Source organism: Corvus hawaiiensis, chromosome 28 (genome assembly GCF_020740725.1).
Source record: "Corvus hawaiiensis isolate bCorHaw1 chromosome 28, bCorHaw1.pri.cur, whole genome shotgun sequence".
Lineage (NCBI taxonomy): Eukaryota > Metazoa > Chordata > Aves > Passeriformes > Corvidae > Corvus > Corvus hawaiiensis.
The window spans coordinates 6,276,063-6,293,428 of record NC_063240.1 but is presented as its reverse complement, the minus strand read 5'-3'; the positions used below and the strand labels follow the sequence as shown (position 1 = coordinate 6,293,428).

The 17,366-nt window shown below is 44.7% G+C and overlaps 1 protein-coding gene across 7 annotated transcripts in view; it reads left to right on the top strand.

Annotated features, from left to right (window-relative positions):
- CRTC1 (CREB regulated transcription coactivator 1) overlaps positions 1 to 17,366 on the top strand; it is a 39,876-nt gene that overhangs the window by 9,087 nt on the left and 13,423 nt on the right. For 5 of the 7 annotated variants that reach the window (XM_048288018.1, XM_048288014.1, XM_048288012.1 and 2 more), the window contains exons 2-9: positions 8,068 to 8,184; positions 9,576 to 9,623; positions 12,381 to 12,518; positions 13,547 to 13,608; positions 14,379 to 14,473; positions 15,778 to 15,863; positions 16,242 to 16,285; positions 16,553 to 16,773. In XM_048288018.1, the coding sequence (XP_048143975.1) occupies positions 8,068 to 8,184; positions 9,576 to 9,623; positions 12,381 to 12,518; positions 13,547 to 13,608; positions 14,379 to 14,473; positions 15,778 to 15,863; positions 16,242 to 16,285; positions 16,553 to 16,773 (811 nt within the window). The remainder of the gene's footprint in view (positions 1 to 8,067; positions 8,185 to 9,575; positions 9,624 to 12,380; positions 12,519 to 13,546; positions 13,609 to 14,378; positions 14,474 to 15,777; positions 15,864 to 16,241; positions 16,286 to 16,552; positions 16,774 to 17,366) is intronic. The other 2 variants (XM_048288017.1, XM_048288013.1) reach the window with 1 other exon arrangement.

Here is a 17,366-nt window from a genome sequence, read left to right as displayed (position 1 = left end):
CTGTGCATTAAGTTTTATTCTTTATTATTATGGTTTGATTTATTTATTCCAATCCTGCAAGGTGTGTTTGTAATGATTCTTTGCCCTCGACCCCCAAATGGTTCATATTAATTCATTTTGGGGAGAAAAATGAAGTTCATGTATAAAGAAGTGCTTTACAAAATAAATAAAACAGAAATAAAGAATAAAAAATGATCACAGCATTAAATGCTGTTGCCGCCTCTCTCCCCTCCTCTTTCTGGTTTGTTTTCTTTGGGTTCACAAGAAAAAAGGATTTGAGTGCAGTGTGGATTTGGGGGAGTTGTGAATAGTGTTGGGGTGTGAGATCTTTCCACTTTCACATGAATTGGAGGAGGCAGCTGGGAGGAGAGGTCCGAGCCTGGGTGATTTTTACAGCCCCGTTTCCTCACGGTTTTATAGCTCAGGCAATCGGGGGAGTTGCTCGCAGCTCCTGAAGGAGAAGCTAATGGGGCCTTGGAATTTGGAGATGACTCATAACAGGACAAAACAATCCAGTTAAGTGATTTGAAGTCTTAAATAATCCCTTCAACAGGAAGGTGAAGAAAACATGAACTCATGAGTAATAATTGGCTCTCTTGGAGTGCTAAAAGTGCAGTGCTGGGGCTTGGCTGGGGCTCAGATGATTCCTGCCCAGGCTTTGCTGATCAATAACATCTCAGCTCTTATGAATGAAATTTATTTGACTGGACTGTAATGCTCTTAACAAAGGATTATTTGGATTGAAGAGTTGAGATTCTTGGGATGTCCTGTGCATGGCCAGGAGTTGGGCTTGATCCTGATGGGTCCCTTCTAACTCAGCCTTTTCTGTGATAAATTCATTTTAGGTTGATTTATAGTAATTAGTGATGTGTTACGCCTCAGCTCTCTGGGGTAGGGCCGTGTCTCTGCTTTTTGGGGTTGTTTTTTGGGGTTCCTTTCTGGGTTTGCTTTGTCTCCTGTTCTCCACAAGTCACCCAAGTGACCAAAGTTTGATGATAGCAAAGACAAAGTGATCCTTGTCTCCCAATTCTCTGCTTCATGGACGTGCAGCCGGCACAAAGGACGTAGTTTTAATCCCAAATCCAAAGGGTGGGAATGCGTTCCTCTGGTTATCACAGACTGGAGATAAGAATTTACTCCATCATCTCCTTCCCCTCTGTCAGAGCACAGAATTTGTAGATCTGCCTTAATTTTGGAGAGGTTTTTAAGCAGCTGCAGGGGCCTCCTGCAGGTGTTGCAGCCTTTGAGACCTCAGGATTTTCCTGGTAAGCCACTGGAAGTGCAGGATTGAAGCCATGCTATCAGGTAACCTTAAAAATAATCAGATTTATAAAGTCTTAAGTCAGCTGCCTCGCTGTGCCCTTCCCTGTGACTGGCAGTTTTCATTACTCTGATGATGAAAACACCTTTCTCTGAATCCCAGTTGGTTTTTTCGTGGAGCTGCTGTTTCATTCCATGAGATTGAAGAGGAGGATTTTGCTTCCCCTTCGCTCTGTGCTGAGCTGGGAGACTCCCAGGCAGCAGCACAACCCTTTGCTGCTGGTCCTTGGAGATGTCACCTCCTGTTCTGTTGTTAATTCCTGAAATTGTGGAGAAAATTTGTGTGTTTCAGTGCATTGGGAAAACTCTTGTATCCTGGTGAAAATCAAAATCCCTGAAAATCAAGGCTGGCCTTGTGTTCTCAGCTCAGCTCTGAAGGAAGGAGTTGCTTGGGAAGTGTCTCAGTGTGGCAGAAACAAAGCTGCTGCTCTTTTGTGGCTGCTAAATTCCAAGATATTACAACAGCTTCCTTCCCTTCAGAAAAAAAAGAGCAACAAAAATGCTTTTTTTTGGCTTTTTCCTGCATTTTTGTTCTTCCTGGCTGCGTTTGGTTGGCCTGAGAGCTGTGTTTTTGTCCTGACACGACGATGGGATAATGGAACAAGTCCTTAAAAGTGACTGGAGTGACAGTTGTGGTGATGGAGGAGTAAACAATGATGTAGCAGTTCCACGAGTCTGGGGTCACATCCAGTTCATCCCATATGTCTGCAGTTTTTCGGGGTAATTTTCACGTAGTTTCTAGTAGACATTTGGCTTCCTGTTTTGGCTTGCTTGTCCCATTCCCTGCAAAATCCATCGCTCCAGGACACCAAGATCCTTGGGAGGCCAGCAAGGATTGGCACAGGCAACAAGGGAAACTTTTGCTGGGCTTGTCCTCGCTCCTCTGTCCGGAGCCAGCCTTCAAATCTTCACTTCTATGACACTAAAAACACCCTGAAAATTCACCCCCCCCCCCCCCCCCCAAACCGTTGCAAAACATTTTGTTACAAGCTGCTGCTGGAATCTGTGAACTCCCAAGTGAGGCAGGCAGAGCAGCTGCTCTCACTGTGGATTATCCCTTTCCTCTCAACTTCAGCCTTCATTTCCTTTACCCTCCTTCCTGGGAGGAACAGCTGCGCCTTTGGAGCTCTGCTGCTCTTGGAGCACGGCTGGAAACTGCAGGAAATCGGTGACTTCAGAAATGTGCCTTCTTCCTGAGTGTGACAGCCCAGTGAGAGAGAAATGCAAAGGCTCCTCTCCTCTTTATCCCTGATAAATGAGGCTGGGGGGAGCGAAGGAGCTGCCTGTGCTCTCTGGATCCCGTTCCCTCTTCCTTGTGGCCCTGAAAGGCCGATTATTCCCAAAGAAAGCTCCAGTGCCACTCTCAGTGTGCTCACACAGGCACTGATTTGGATTTCAGAGTCCTCTTTTTTATCTCTCAGCTGACAGCAGCCTGCTCACCTCGCCGGAATCCCAGATATTTTTTATCTCCCTCTGTCTTGAGCCCTTTCCTAGAGGATCAGGGTGGTTTATTGCAGAATTTGAGCTGTGGTTTGCTGTTATCACACCTTTTTCTTTCTCTGAGGTGCTCTGAAAGACAATTAAAAACATGTGGGTTTGCACCAGAAGGTTGATTTGCCCCGTTTATCAGGGCATTGAAGATAAACTCTATTATTTACATATTACAGGTGCCTGCTGGGGTGAAAAGTATTGCTGTTGTCAGATTTCGTAATACTAATTTTTAATTACATGGGAAATTAAAATAAAAAGCTAAACTTGCAAATCCATCTCTTCAGCCACCTGTTGAACTATTTGATAACAGCAGGGGTGAATTTAGGTCAGTAACATGTAAATAATGGAAGTATTTGTAATTGTTTGCAATAAATTATCCAAAACACAATAAAGTTATAAAAGCAATCAGTGTTCACCCAAGCTCTAAAAGTATTAAAGAGATTAAAAGGTCAGGCATTCCAGAAGTCTTTCCAATCTTTGTTCATCTCCTCTCTGGGAGCAGCAGGATATTTTAATTAATTTATCCTCATTCCCCCAGTGAGATCTGGTGGTGGTGGTGGCTGACTGGGAGCCTCTGGAATATCTTCATTTATCCCCACTTTTCCCTGGGTTGCTCCAGGCTTGGAGCACCACTCAAACTTTGAGTTGCTGATGAGTTAATTAAACCTGCAGGGAAGGAGTGTGAGGAGTTCCAAAACCTTTTCAAAATTCTTCTGGTGGGATTATTCCCATTTTCCAGGAGGATCCCGAGATGGGAACAGTTTGGGATCTAAAACCAAATCCTCTGCCCTTGAAACTTGTTCTGTGCTCAGAACTTTGTGTCTCATTATTGATTTTGATTTTCAGGTTGGGGCTGGGGAGAGGCACCTGGAATTAACGAAATTGTGGCCAACACAGAAATTTCCTTTTCCTTGGCTTACCAGGATTTTCTCTTATTCATTTGTGATTCCTTCCTCATCGAATTAAAGAAATCCCAGGCAGTTTTCAGGGAGGGTGGTTTCATAAATGAGCAGTTATTTGAATGTGTATTAATTTTAGCAGTTGTTTGAGTAGTGCTGAGTGTTTGAAATTCGGATTTTAACGTGACTTTTGGACTGTTAACAGAAAAGGGTTCCCTTGAGGAGCCAAACTCTGGGTGGTCAGAGCTCATTGTTTGAGAGTTTTTGGCACCTTAAAGAACATTTTAAGTAGTGAAAGGGTTAATGAGGTGATTTATAGCTCGTGGCAGCGCTGCCACTAAATATAAACTCGAATCATTAAATTGCTGTTAAGGTCTCTTTCTTTTTAAGCTTTTATTTGCTTTTCTTACCAACATGAGGATTGTGAATGGGGAGAAATCTCCCTTTGAAGAAGCCAATCCCGCTGGGATTGCACCGAGGAACTGCAGGGTTTGTTTGACTTGGTGTTTAATTCCACACTGCGGAGAGAAGCCAGGCCAGAACTTTGGGAGCCTCTTTGCCTTCTGCTTCCTCTCAGCACAGGCACTGGGAAATCTCTCCCATCAAAAATCCAGTCCTGACACCAAGCCCAAATCCTGCAGCGGGGCTGGGTGCTCCAGGTGAAAACTTCCCTGGGAAAATTCAGCCCTGTCTAACCGAACGCTGCTGAGCACAACGGGATTTATCAATAATGCAGCCTCTAAAACTTCCACTTAATCCTGCCAGCAGAATTTAAGTCCCAATTAGGCTTTAATAATACTTTTCTAATTTTAATCTGCACTGGTTTTGCTGCTTATTAGGCTGGAGGTGCTAAAGAGAACGGGTTTTTTCGAGGGAAAAAAATGAAGTTATAAGAAAGCTTGGTATGGAAACTGCAAGGCGGTGAAAAAGCCGTTATCACAAAATCTTTGCTTCCTGTAGTCATCAGATATCTCGGGGTTTTATCAAACGGACACTCCACCCTTTTATTATGGTTATGGCAGTCCAAATTTCATGTGTTAAAAAAGGCATTTTAAAAGAAACCTTTACAGTGGATTTTGGTTGATTTACAGTGCCCAAACTGCCAAACTTCCCAGTAAGTTCTGCCCACAAATTTGTATTTACTCAGAATTTTTGTGGGAAGAATTTCAATAACTTGAAGTGTTGAATTCTTAATAAATGCTTCATGTGATTCCCATCTGCATATTTTGGTCACTTAGAAAGTCTGTAGGAAAACTGGATTTGTATTTAAGGTTTTGTTTCTGTCTTTATTTGTTATTTTTTTAATTGTAGAACTTGAATCTCTCCCTACAAACACAGCCGTGTGTCCAGCAAATGGTAACCCAAGTGGAAAAATTGATGTATTTCATATAAATGTTCACGTAAATTACTTAATTTTTCAGGATTAAATTGGAGTTTAAAGAAAAAAAATGAAGATTTAAAGTTAAGTGGAGTAAGAGAAGTGCTGGTGGAAGGAAAATTACAGATTCCATTTGGACCTGGCGTTTGGGGAACATTTCTTCAGAACAAGAAAAACCAAGCAGAAATAAAGTGGTTTAACAAGCAAAAGCTGTTTCCTTACCAAAAGCTTTCTTGGGAGAGAGCTGGGATATTTAGCAATATTTTCAGCTGTCAGGGAGCTGCTCTCTCAGCCACACCATAGAGAAATGGAAAAGCTGTGATGTAGAGGCACCGAGTTCTCGTGGTTCATGAAATTAATAAATCTGGTGAGCACTAAGTAATTCCTTATCATCCTTCCCTATCTAAATTCATCCAGAATCCAAGTTGCACTAATTGAATCCAACCCCAGGAGATAACCCTGGGGCTGCCGTGAGCCTTGGTAATGTTTGAAGAGTAATCAGAATTTTTCTGTTAAGAAAAGGCTTTTTCTTTTTGTTGTTTTCTTTGAAAAGCAAACCCCTCTTAAAACCTCATCCCCGGTTATGCCCTGTACCTGCTCCACCTCGCAGGATGGATGGAGAGGAAAAAGAAATTTCATTTTAGTCACAACATCTTCTGTTTTCCTAAAGGGTGGGGAGGCCCTGGCAGAGGTTGCCCAGAGAAATTGTGGATTTCCCATCCCTGGAAGTGTCCAAGGCCAGGTTGGAGCAAACTGGGATGGTGGGGTGGAATTAAATAATATTTAAGGTCCCTTCTCAAACTTTTATTCTGGATTTCAGTGTTGTTTCCCTCTGAGCACTGAGGTACCTCAGAGGTAAATTTGCAGCTTTTTTTGTTTGCTGAGAAGGGAAAAACTGGAGCTGATTTCACTCCCAATTTCCTGCTGGAATGACAGCAAGGTCCTAAGATTCAAACAAACTTTTTTTTCCAGCTCAAAAGCTGGAGCTTGGAGGCGTTCAGGACACAAATCCTGCTCTGCTTACACTTGATCTTCCCAGATTGCAAGTGGCAGTTGTTGATGGGCTCCAATAAATGTGGAGTCTGGGGGCCACTCTCTCTTGAAAGGCAGGAGGCTGAGCAGAGGAGCGAGCCCAGCTCTCCCCGCCGGTGTGGTGATGGATGAGAGCAATAAGCAGCAATCACTTCTCTTATTTTTGGCACAGATCTCCAGGAGTGTTTATCGAAGGGAGCGTTGCTAAAATTAATGATAGAGCCAAGGCAGTGCACAGGCTCGGCTCCCCAGCTCTGGGGTTGCCTCATTTCCATGCTCAAGTGCAGCAGAAAGACAAATGCTCGTGACCTCCCTGTCCTGTGCTGCTTTGAGGTGGGTATATCCTGAGAAAAGCCCAAACACTGAAAAAACACAAAGCCACCCCCTCCTCCCTGGGTGCCTTTCGGAGGTTCTTGAAAGGAAACCAACACCTGTTGAAATAGTTACTTCAGTGTTTGGCCCAAATCCCAAACAAGGCTTTTTAATTTTTTTTTTTTTTAACAACAAAAACATATGCAGGGGCCAGGGAAAAAGCACAGCTAGTTCTGATATTGTGCTTTTTGTGCTCTGAGTTGGAGGGGCTGTGACTCACTAAGTGATACCAGCACAGGGTTTCTCTAATTTCATGTCTTGCTTCAGGAATTGCGTGGCTAAAGATTGCACAAGAAAAGCAGGGGGGGCTTTCCCACTCCTTGGATGGGATCTTTCTGAGCCATTTGATAGGGAAAACTGGGACTATTTTATAAATCTTCAGCCTGAGGGGATTATCTGCCCTTTTGGGAAGAAAAAAACCCTCAGCCAGTGAGTGAATGGTGTCTTGTCCAAATAGCTGAGGCTTTTGAGAGCACCCTGTCAAAGGCTGGACACAATCTTGGGGCTGTTTTCCCACCTAAATGATCCTGAGATTCTGGGATCTGTGGAGAGGTTTCATCTCCACAAGTCATCTCCTAAATCAGGGATTAGTTTGGTCCCTCAGCTCAAGCACAGAGATTTTAGCTGTCTGTGCAGTTGGAAATCGGTGGCTTCTGGGGGAAATTCTGTGAATAAAAGGTATTTGAGTTTTCTAGGAATTGTTTGAATGTCAGGAAAATGCGTGAGCTGTCCTCAGGGTGAGCTTGTATTCAGGGACTATTGTAATACAGTGTTCTTCCCTGGGAGGGTGGGGAGGGGCTGGGATGGAATTCCCAGAGCAGCTGTGGCTGCCCCTGGATCCCTGGGAGTACCCAAGGCCAGGCTGGAGCACCCTGGGACAGTGGGAGGTGTCCCTGCCCATGGCAGGGGTGGCACTGAGTGGGCTTCAAGGTCCTTCCAACCCAAACCATCCTGGGATTCTGTGATCCATGGATACATCCCGAAGTATTTGCATGGAATAAGCAGGCTGGGCCTTTTCTCTGCATCCTGTCTTGGCGTGGGCGCTCTGAGCTCCCCTGAGCACCCCTGACCATCCCAGAGCATCCTTGAACATCCCTGAGCACCCGTGAGCATCCCTGAGCACCCCTGAGCATCCCTGAACATCCCAGAGCATCTTTGAACATCCTTGAGCACCCCTGAGCATCTCTGAGCATCCCTGAACATCCCAGAGCATCCTTGAACATCCTTGAGCACCCCTGAGCATCCCTGAGCATCCCAGAACATCCTTGAGCATCCCTGACCATCCCAGAGCATCCTTGAACATCCTTGAGCACCCCTGAGCATCCCTGAGCATCCCAGAACATCCTTGAGCATCCCTGACCATCCCAGAGCATCCTTGAACATCCTTGAGCACCCCTGACCATCCCTGACCATCCCTGAACCCTTTTCCTGGTGCAAGAACCTTGTGGAGAAGGTTGACCCTCATTTGTAAAAGTTGGATCTGTGCCTTTTAATGGTTTCCATTCTCAGTGATCACTGTCAAGTTGTGTTGGTTAAAACAGTTGAAATTACATTTTCCTCCTTCTTTTCTTTCAGCTACAGCTGCAGAAAACCCAGTATTTGCAACTGGGGCAGAGTCGTGGCCAGTACTACGGGGGGTCACTGCCAAATGTGAACCAGATTGGGAACAGTGCCATGGATCTCCCCTTCCAGGTGAGTTCAAGGGGTTTTTCCTTGGATTCGTTGATGAATCCTGTGCTTGAATGCTGGTTTAAGCTCCTGAGGCAGCTGCTAGTCCAGAAATCAGCACTCTGGTTTAAAAACTTGTGCTCCTTCGGGACGGGATTGGGATATGTGGGTATTTTTTCTTGTAGTTGTGGTAGATTTTAGTTCTCCTGTCCCTGGTTGTGATGCTTTGGGGTCAGGAATGCTCTGAGAGATGCAATTCCTAGTGAAATCTGGGAAGATGCTGTAAATTCAAAGTAAAATGGAAGGAAATAAAGGTGGTGATGGAGGAATTGATGTGCATGTTCTGTGGGAATAATTTTGGGAGAGGAGAAGGGAAGTGGGACACAAAGTGGTGTCAGAATAATCACTTTCTGGGGGGCTGGCTGAAAAGGAAATGTAAGAATGTCCTGGCTGAGTTTTGTGGCTCCAGAGGTGATGCACCATAAACAGAAAGGCAGAGTTTCAGGTGAATATTCTGCTGCTTGAAGCATGGTGGACAGAGGATGTTGTCCAAGGACAGGATTAGTTGGAGGATCCTGTGGGGACTCCTGATTTCCACATTTAGTTGATTTAGAGTGCTCAAAATAATGAACATTTCTGCATTAGTTTTCCTTTTTTGAGCAATAACAGTTAGAATTTAGCTCATGAGGATGTGGTAAGAAGGAAATTTTGCAGTTTGTGGTTTTCTGATGAGGGGTGCTTAATAAAGATGGAGAAACTTGCTGACCTCTAACTGCCTCTTGAAATAGGTGCAGACAGCTGAATTTGGGCAGGTTAAAAGCTTGAATCTTGTGCAAGAGGAGAGGCAAAAATCTATTTAAATCTTTAAGTCTTTGGGGAATACAGAGCCGAGGTTTGCAGTGGATTGAAGACCTCAGTGTTACTCCACAATGTCTGCTCTGTTCAAGTTTTTCTCTTCAGCTTTTTGTTAAGGAGGTTCAGAATTCCTTTTAAGCAATAATATTTCAGTATTTCTGTGCTTGATGGCCATCACTGGTGGTTTTTACCTAGATTGTTTTAATCCTGACTGCTGGAAAGGGAATATTCAAAAATTTATGAATGACTGGAGGAGGAGACAGAAACAAACTGTCCTTAAACTCCGGGGTTTCCTATATTTTTACACACACACACACACACACACACTAAAAAAAAAATCTCCAAATTGATGTTGTTACAGATAACAAATGGTGACAAGCAACAAAATAACCCCATGTGTTTGTACCAGTGGGGAAAGCTTTCCAGGTTTTTCCAATTTTAAGCTCAAAGCACGACTGCAAATGACTCTGGGATTGTGTGGAGATGCTGAGGCAGAGCCTGGGTGGTTGTGCCTGCTGAGAGCGTTGGTGTCTGAGCATCTCTGCTTCTTTGATTTGCAGCACAACGGAGCTCTGGCTGAAGCCTTTGGAGCAGTTCCCGTCTCTTTGGTAAACAAGTATTTAGGTTTGTGCAAATACGTATTTAGGACTGGTCCTGTTTGCCCAGGTGGATACGTATTTCAGCACACCTGCTCTGCTATGCACAGGATTTATTTGATTCACCTCCCAGCTCCCCAGGACTGCTGGGCTGGCACATAAATACAGGTTTTGCCATGCATCCCAGTCTGGAACATGCAAATAATTCCTGTGCAGACTCCCTGGACTTGCTGTCATGTGGTTCTTTATGATTTATTGGGGATTTATTTGGTGCAGACAGTGGATTATTCAGTCTTGGCCTGTGATTTCAGCAATCTCTGAGCATGTGCACTCAGCCTGCATGTTAAACTCCATGGGGAAGGGCAGAATGAATTCCCAAATCCTGCTTGGCACCAGGAGGCACCAAAATATCAACTATCACTAGGTACCACTCCTCCTTCCCCCTCATCCACCTCACTTGGGTTTATTTCTTGCTAAATCCTAAAAGGACACTTGGAGAGCACTGAGCTTTTTCCTTCCTGTCTGTATTGAGCTGCTTTTTTCATGGTTTGGGGGGCTTTGGGTCTGGCCTCAAACCCTTGAACGTTCTCTCAGGGGAGCTGAAACCCTTTTAGTTCTTCATTTTCCTAAATAAAATCGATGCTCAGATCTATTTTTTAATCCTTTTTTTCCCCCTGTAGTTAAATATCTCATGCCATGCAGGGATGGGGAATTTCAATCCAGGCATGTTGTCCTGGTGTTTGGCCCTAAATACATTTTATAGGAAGGTTGCTGAGAGAAGCCTGACCTGTTGGAGGTGATACCCATTTCCTCAGGTGTTTTCTGTTTCCCTAAGTTCAGGATTCTTTTGGGATCTTTGTTCCTGGAAAGCCAGGGAACAGCACTGCCCCCAGATCCCTCTCTCTCTAAACTTCAGCCCTGAGCTGGGACACGTTCCACCTTTACTTGTGCCACTGCTGCACTCAAATGAGATTTTTGTTGTGTTTTTAATAAGGAAGTCGTGCCAGAAAAGGGGAAAACCTAAGAAATAGCTGGTTTTACATTGAACTTTTTGTCTTTATAGTTTTATATATCTAAAATTCCTTTAAATTCCGGGTGAGCTCTGTGTTCCCTGTGCTCCAGGCTGGCTGCTCCTTTTTTAGCAGCACTGTGGTGACACCACTGACATAGGAAATTGCTTTTCCTGTTGACCTTCCAAGCACGTATTTGCAAATTTTGCTGCCTTTTGGGCTGTAACAACAGAGCAAAGGAGGAGTTTGAGACCTTTTGTTGCTTTGGAATGATGAATATTCCCACTTCTGTGTGGGGATTGTTGTTCAGTGCTTGCAGCAGAGATTAAAGCACTGTGTTTGAATTTAAAAGCCTTAAAATTGAGATTTTATTTGAGATTTCTCAGCTTTCATACAAGCGAGGAAGTGAAGCACAAACCCCCATGATCTGAAGGGCTGAGAGTCCAGTAAAAAGTCACTGTGCTCCTTTCTAGCCCCCTGTTGCCTTAAATATTCTGCTGCATATAAAATGTTGGCCCTGAAGTGAGAAAATAAACACCACAGCCCCTGTGCATGCAGTTCTGTTAACACAGCCCGTGTGTGCGGAGAGGGTGAGGAGCCCAATATTTGCTGAAGAGAAAAGAGTTTAAAATAGTAGAAAGACTCTTTAAAAAGTTAATACAAACAAAGCCTTTCAAAATAAATGCAAAGCTTTATAGAAATAATCTTTCCAATGGCCAAAGCTGACACTTGGAAAAAAAGAAAAACCAAAAAAAAAAAACCCCAAAAAGAAAAAGGGATGAATGTGGAAGCCAGATGGTTCCATGGCTTGGCAGACAGGACAGTGCATTTGCCACGTGCAGCACCTGAATGGAGGAGGAAATTTTGGATTTCCAAACAGATGGTGTTGAGGGACTCAGCAAAGCTGTTCACATTGGCAAGGAGTGCAGGGCTGGGGAGGTTTTTTCTCCCTGGAGACCCATAAATTGCTGGTGGAGTATGAGCAGAGATTGACCCCTCAGTACTTCCTCTGTCCCCCCCCAGGTATACACTGGGAAAGGCTGTGGAAAATGTGAAAGTTTTCCAGTTTAGCCTGGGAATTCATCTTCCCTGTCCTTTCCCTGCCATCCTCCTGCTCTGAAATCATCAGCTGACAAGGAACTGCTCAGGATGTCAGTGCTGATAAGAGTCCAGGTGGGATCATCCCACCTCGGGTCACTGAAGGAGCAGCAGATCACTTCAAAACCATCAGATGCTGTAACTTTTTCTAGACAGAGGAGGAAGGAAACTGCTTTTCTTTTTCTTTTCATTCTCTCAGTGTCCCCTTAAAATAATTCTGCTGCAAGGAGGGGTGAGAGGAAGCCCTGAGAGAAGGCAGCGTGTCCTGGGGAATGCTGAGCTCAGCGTGCATCTCCTCCCTGCATCTCCTGCCCTCGGAGTCAGGCTCTGGATGTCGGCATGTTCCTCCTGGATGCACCCTGCATGCTGCACCAAGGGCATGTGGACAGCTGCTGGCAGCTCCTGCCACGCTCACACCCGGGGTTCAGGGATGCCAAGGTGTGAGGGCAGCGCTGAGGCAGGGCAGGGCAGCTCCAGCATGGTCCCCTTCTGCAGGAGGGAGCCTTCCCCCAGAGCTGCCGGAGGAGAAACAGATGGCACAACGTCCACATCTTTTCTGGAGTCTGATTCCTTAGAATAACCCAGCCTGGCACAGGTGTGAGGAGGCTCTGGGCAGGCTGTGGAGGTGTTTCCCTGTGGATAATCCCTGTGTCTCTCCCAGACTCCGTTCCAGTCGTCGGCGCTGGACACGAGCAGGACCACGCGGCACCACGGGCTGGTGGACAGAGTGTACCGGGACCGGAACCGCCTGGGCTCCCCCCACCGCCGGCCCCTCTCCGTGGATAAGCACGGCAGGCAGATATCCTTGGGAGCAGGGCTTGGAGCATCAGCACTGCTTTCCCTTTGCACAGTTCCCTTCTCCTTCCCTCCTCACCTGGCAGCGGAGTCGCTTCCCAGCTCCGTGTCACTGCTTGTCCCGAGCTGTGATCTAATCCCTAAATAGCCGCTGTCTGTAAAGTAAGAGTTCGCCTTTCCGTAGCTTTCTGTGGGAATAATGATCCATGTGGAGCTGAGGGATGCTTGGATGGGTTGGTGACAGCCAGCAGGGCTTCACTCAGGGCAGAGGTGCCCCATAAATTTGGTGGCCTTCTCTGATGGGGTTACTGCCATCAGCAGCGGGGCTCGTGGGAGGCGTTGGCACTGTCCCACGGGATATCCTTTGTCTAAACTGGATTTGATGGTTGGACACTCAGTGGATCAGGAGCAGGCTGGATGGATGTGTCCAAAGAGTTGTGGTCAATGGCTCAATGTCCAAGTGGATACCGGTGATGAGTGCTGTCCTCAGGGGTTGGTTTGGGCACATTTAATGGTGACATGGACAGTGGGACTGGGTGCACCCTCACTGCCAGCTCTGGATCCTTCAATTCCAGCCCAAACCACTCCATGATTCCCTGAAAGGTCAGGGCTGACTTGGGGAAATGGAGTTTCCCTCAGAGCTGAGCAAACCCAGCCCAGGATTATCCTTTGCAGCTCCTCGTGCATTTCAGTGCAGGTTGATTCACCTGTTTGGCATTTGGGAACAGGAACGAGCTGAGCATTTCTGACAGGTTTAAAATCAGATGGGATTGATGGGGCTGGAGGGGATGTGTGACAGGGGCTGGAGGGATCAGGGCTGCTTAGGGAGGAGCTAAATCCATGGAAAAGGAGGAAGATTTTTTACTGCTCAAATATTACAACAATCCAGGTAATATTTTGTGTTGAGTGTCATTTTAAAGTTCCCCATAGAGAATCTGTGAGTTTAGTGGTTCTGACAGCATAATTGGAATTATTCTTGGGAAGAGATTTCCTGCTTGAGTGGGAAGCATTGCTGCCTTAACCCTGGCCCACGTGGACAGCTGCCCCTATGGCACCGTGTACCTGTCACCTCCGTCGGACACGAGCTGGAGAAGGTGGGTGCCACCATCCTGGGGGGTTTGGGGCTGTTTTCTGACACTGCAGCACTTCCAGCTGCAGTGGAATGGTTGCAAAATTGTGCCTTTTTAAATTCAGAAATGGAGTTTTTAATTCTATTCGTGCTCGTTTTAGTTGAGCTTTAAAATGAAGGTGTGTCAGCAAGTGTCGTCCTTTTAAATCTTGCCAGATGTTCCCAGGCATATCCCAAAATTACTGAGTTGTAAAAGACTTGGATTTTTCTCTGGGTGCAGAGACTCTGCTGGGCTGGGAATGTTCCAATGGGAAGGAACACAAAGTTTTCGAGGGTGGCCACACTCACAAAGTTCATCATGAGATGTGTTGGCCATGAAAATTCCCATCTCCACAACATCCTGAACCATTCCTTTTCCTCCCTCCCAACCAGGAAGGTTTGTTCTTCAACCACCACAATAACCAAAGTATGGCTAAACATCTTAAAAATGGCATTATTTGATCGTGTTTAATCTGAACAAAGCAGATAAAACTCTGTTCTTACAAGGGCAACCAATTTATCCTGTGTTCCTCTCAATCCCATTATTGAAACAATTGCTCTTCAAACTTGAACTAATTTGTTCTGCAAATTGATTGTTTCACAAGGAAAGTCTGCCTGCTTTATGCCACATATAGATTTTTGGGGTTTAATGCAGAATATTGAGGTTTTACTGAGTTGTTGCTTTTATCTGAGAGGAAGATTCTTTTATTTAGTGAAGCTGACAATAAAAATGCTGTGGTTTTTGCTTTCTCTCAGGACGAATTCTGATTCTGCCTTGCACCAGAGCACCATGACTCCAGCTCAGCAGGAGTCCTTTTCAGGAGGGTCACAGGACATGCAGCAGAAAAGAGGTGAGCAAAGAAAAGGGTAAAAAGATTTATAACAATGGAATGCCCATGGATTGGGCTCCATCTGTTCGTAAAATTCAGGAGTGCTGACACTTCCTGCATCCTGTGACACAACAGTTGGATCATACTCACCTTTCTGGGTGCTGAAATCCAGGAAAAATGACATAAAACTAAGGGAGAACATTTTCCTGAGCCCTAAATTTTGTCATTCTTGCCCTGGAGAGGATCCTCTGGGCTGGTGGGACTCTGGTGTTGAGTTCTCAGCACTCCCAGAGGTCTGGAGGAACTTCAGGAGCAGTGTGGAGTTCCCAGCATTTCCATCAGGGACACTGGAGATCGGGAAGGAGCAAAGGCTTCGTGCCGTGTTTATTTATGGCCTGAGGATCCCCAGGGAGCCTCCCCTGGGAGGAGGCAGCGCTTCCAAACATCCCCAGAGCAATTCCAAGCTGGAGCAGCTCCGGCACCCACAGTTCTGGTGCCCTCTGCTGGGCCCTGTGCCTGCTCCAGCTCGGGAAAAACGGGAAGCACGGCTGGGGTTGATGATCTCCTAAAGGTCTTTCCCAGCCTTAATATTCCCTGATCCTAAGAAAAACTCCTAAAATTTAATCCTTCAACAAGCACCCAGAGATTAAGAACGGACAGCACAACCCTTGGACACATCTGTGCTGTCCTGCAGCTCTTCCATGTGCTCCTGGAGCTGGAAAACCTTGGGAAATGCTCATCCTAACCAGGATCCCATAAATACGGATTTACACTCATCAGTGTGAAATGTTTTCATTGATTCATCTCTCTCTGGGCTTTTTTTTTTTTTGTTTCTTTGTCACCTTGCAGTTGTTGAACAAAGAAATGTCCTTGGGCTATGGGGAAGTAGCAGCTTTGTGGTGTTTCTCCATGCCAGGGAGGATGGATTGGACTTTCCCCACTGGAATTGTCCTCTTGGAAGCCCTTTAGGTGTTCAGGGTGGACATCACTTGTGCAAAGTGCAAAAGATGGGGAAAACCAGATCCCAAATAAACCCTTCCATGGACGTCTGAGCAGAATAAACTGGAGGCCAGAAGTTTGGAAAGTATTATTTGGGTGGTTTTTTAAAAAGTCTCACTGATTAATTAATTAATGAAATACAATTTCAGTCTGGTTTCTGGTGCCTTGGTTTTTTAAATAATAGAGCGCAGTTGTTTCATCCTCCTTCATAATTTAAACTTAATAAGAATTTTTCAAAGGTTGAACTTCCAATCTGAAAATGTCTCGGTGAGAAACTGAATATTATTGATTATTAATGATTCCTTTTGATCTCCTTGGTTTTTTAGTTTTATTGCTGACTGTCCCTGGAATGGAGGAAACCACCTCTGATGCAGACAAAACCCTCTCTAAGCAAGGCTGGGACACTAAAAAGGTGGGAGTTGCACATTTCAAAGTGTGGAGGTTTTGTTTTCTGAACATATTTAGATAAATGCATGCTTTAATTTCTGTCAGGATTAACAAACTACTTGAAGAGATTGGAGATTAAATGTTTTGTTTAAAAACAAATAATGAACAATAAATTAGAAAGGATTTTATGTGTGTGTGAATGCACAGGTTTGATTATATGAGGAAAAACTCCTGAAATTTAAGATTTGTTGGGCCAATAAAGCAAAAAAAAGATAAATATCTTTTTAAGAGCTCCCAGATCTTACATTGAAATGATTAAATTAAATTTATTAATTGAAATATCTCCTAGGCAATACCCTCCAGCAGCATCTTTGCCTTTAAATCTCTCTTCCTTCTATTTTAGACTGGGTCATCGAGACCTAAATCCTGTGAAGTTCCAGGAATCAAGTAAGTTTTCAGCAATTTTTATTTGAAGAACATTGAGATCTTGAAGAAAAAATGTCATGTATTGAATATCCTTGAATATCCTCTTGCTTTGGAATTTTCTGGAAAATCTCTAGATACAAACCAATGCCCTCTATGAGGGTCAGAAATACAAAATCCATCAAAAATACCTTCTTGATGAAATTTTCTTGTTAAATACATTTTTAAAAGCTTTGTCCAGACTGAAATAATAATTAATTGTGGGTTTTTTTTTTTCCCCCCCAAATTTAGCATCTTCCCATCAGCTGACCAGGAGAACACTACAGCCTTGATTCCTGCCACGCACAACACGGGCGGCTCTCTGCCGGACCTGACCAACATCCACTTCCCGTCCCCCCTGCCCACGCCTCTGGATCCCGAGGAATCCACATTCCCAGCCCTGAGCAGCTCCAACAGCACCGGCAACCTCGCTGCCAACCTGACTCACCTGGGCATCAGCACTGCCAGCCAGGGTGAGGGCACAGCACGAGGTCACCTCCCTGCAATTACGGAATTTATGGAATGTTGTTCTTTCTGAGAGGGAATTTGGCTTCACTGTCGATGGATTTTCCTTTGTGTTGTATGTACAAAGAAGATGAGACACTTATATTTAGTTACAGGACATTCATCTCATGGTCTTGATGCCCAAATCTGCTTTTTTGGGATTTGTTTGGGGATTTTTTTTTTTGGTGTGTTTATTTTTATTTATTTATTTTTTAATGTGCAAGACTGGAGTTCCTCTCTTGGAATTCCTCATGCTGAACCCCAACATCCCTCGTGTTATGGGAATATCTCCAGCAGCCCTTTTATTTCCATTCCTTTAGAACAGCAATTTTTAAAATGTGAGGATCCTTTTGGAGTCTGTTACTGATTAATACTGCAATTATCGATTGCTATTTTTTAAGTAATTTCACTGATACTCAAATAATTATGATGGGGGTTGATTTTTTTTTTTTTATTGTCAGTGACAGTTGCAGTCTGTTGATTCCTAGAATAGAAATGAGGATTTGTATCCAAAAATACAAATATATTTCCTGTGCTGGGCAGGATTCCCTTTCCCACGTCT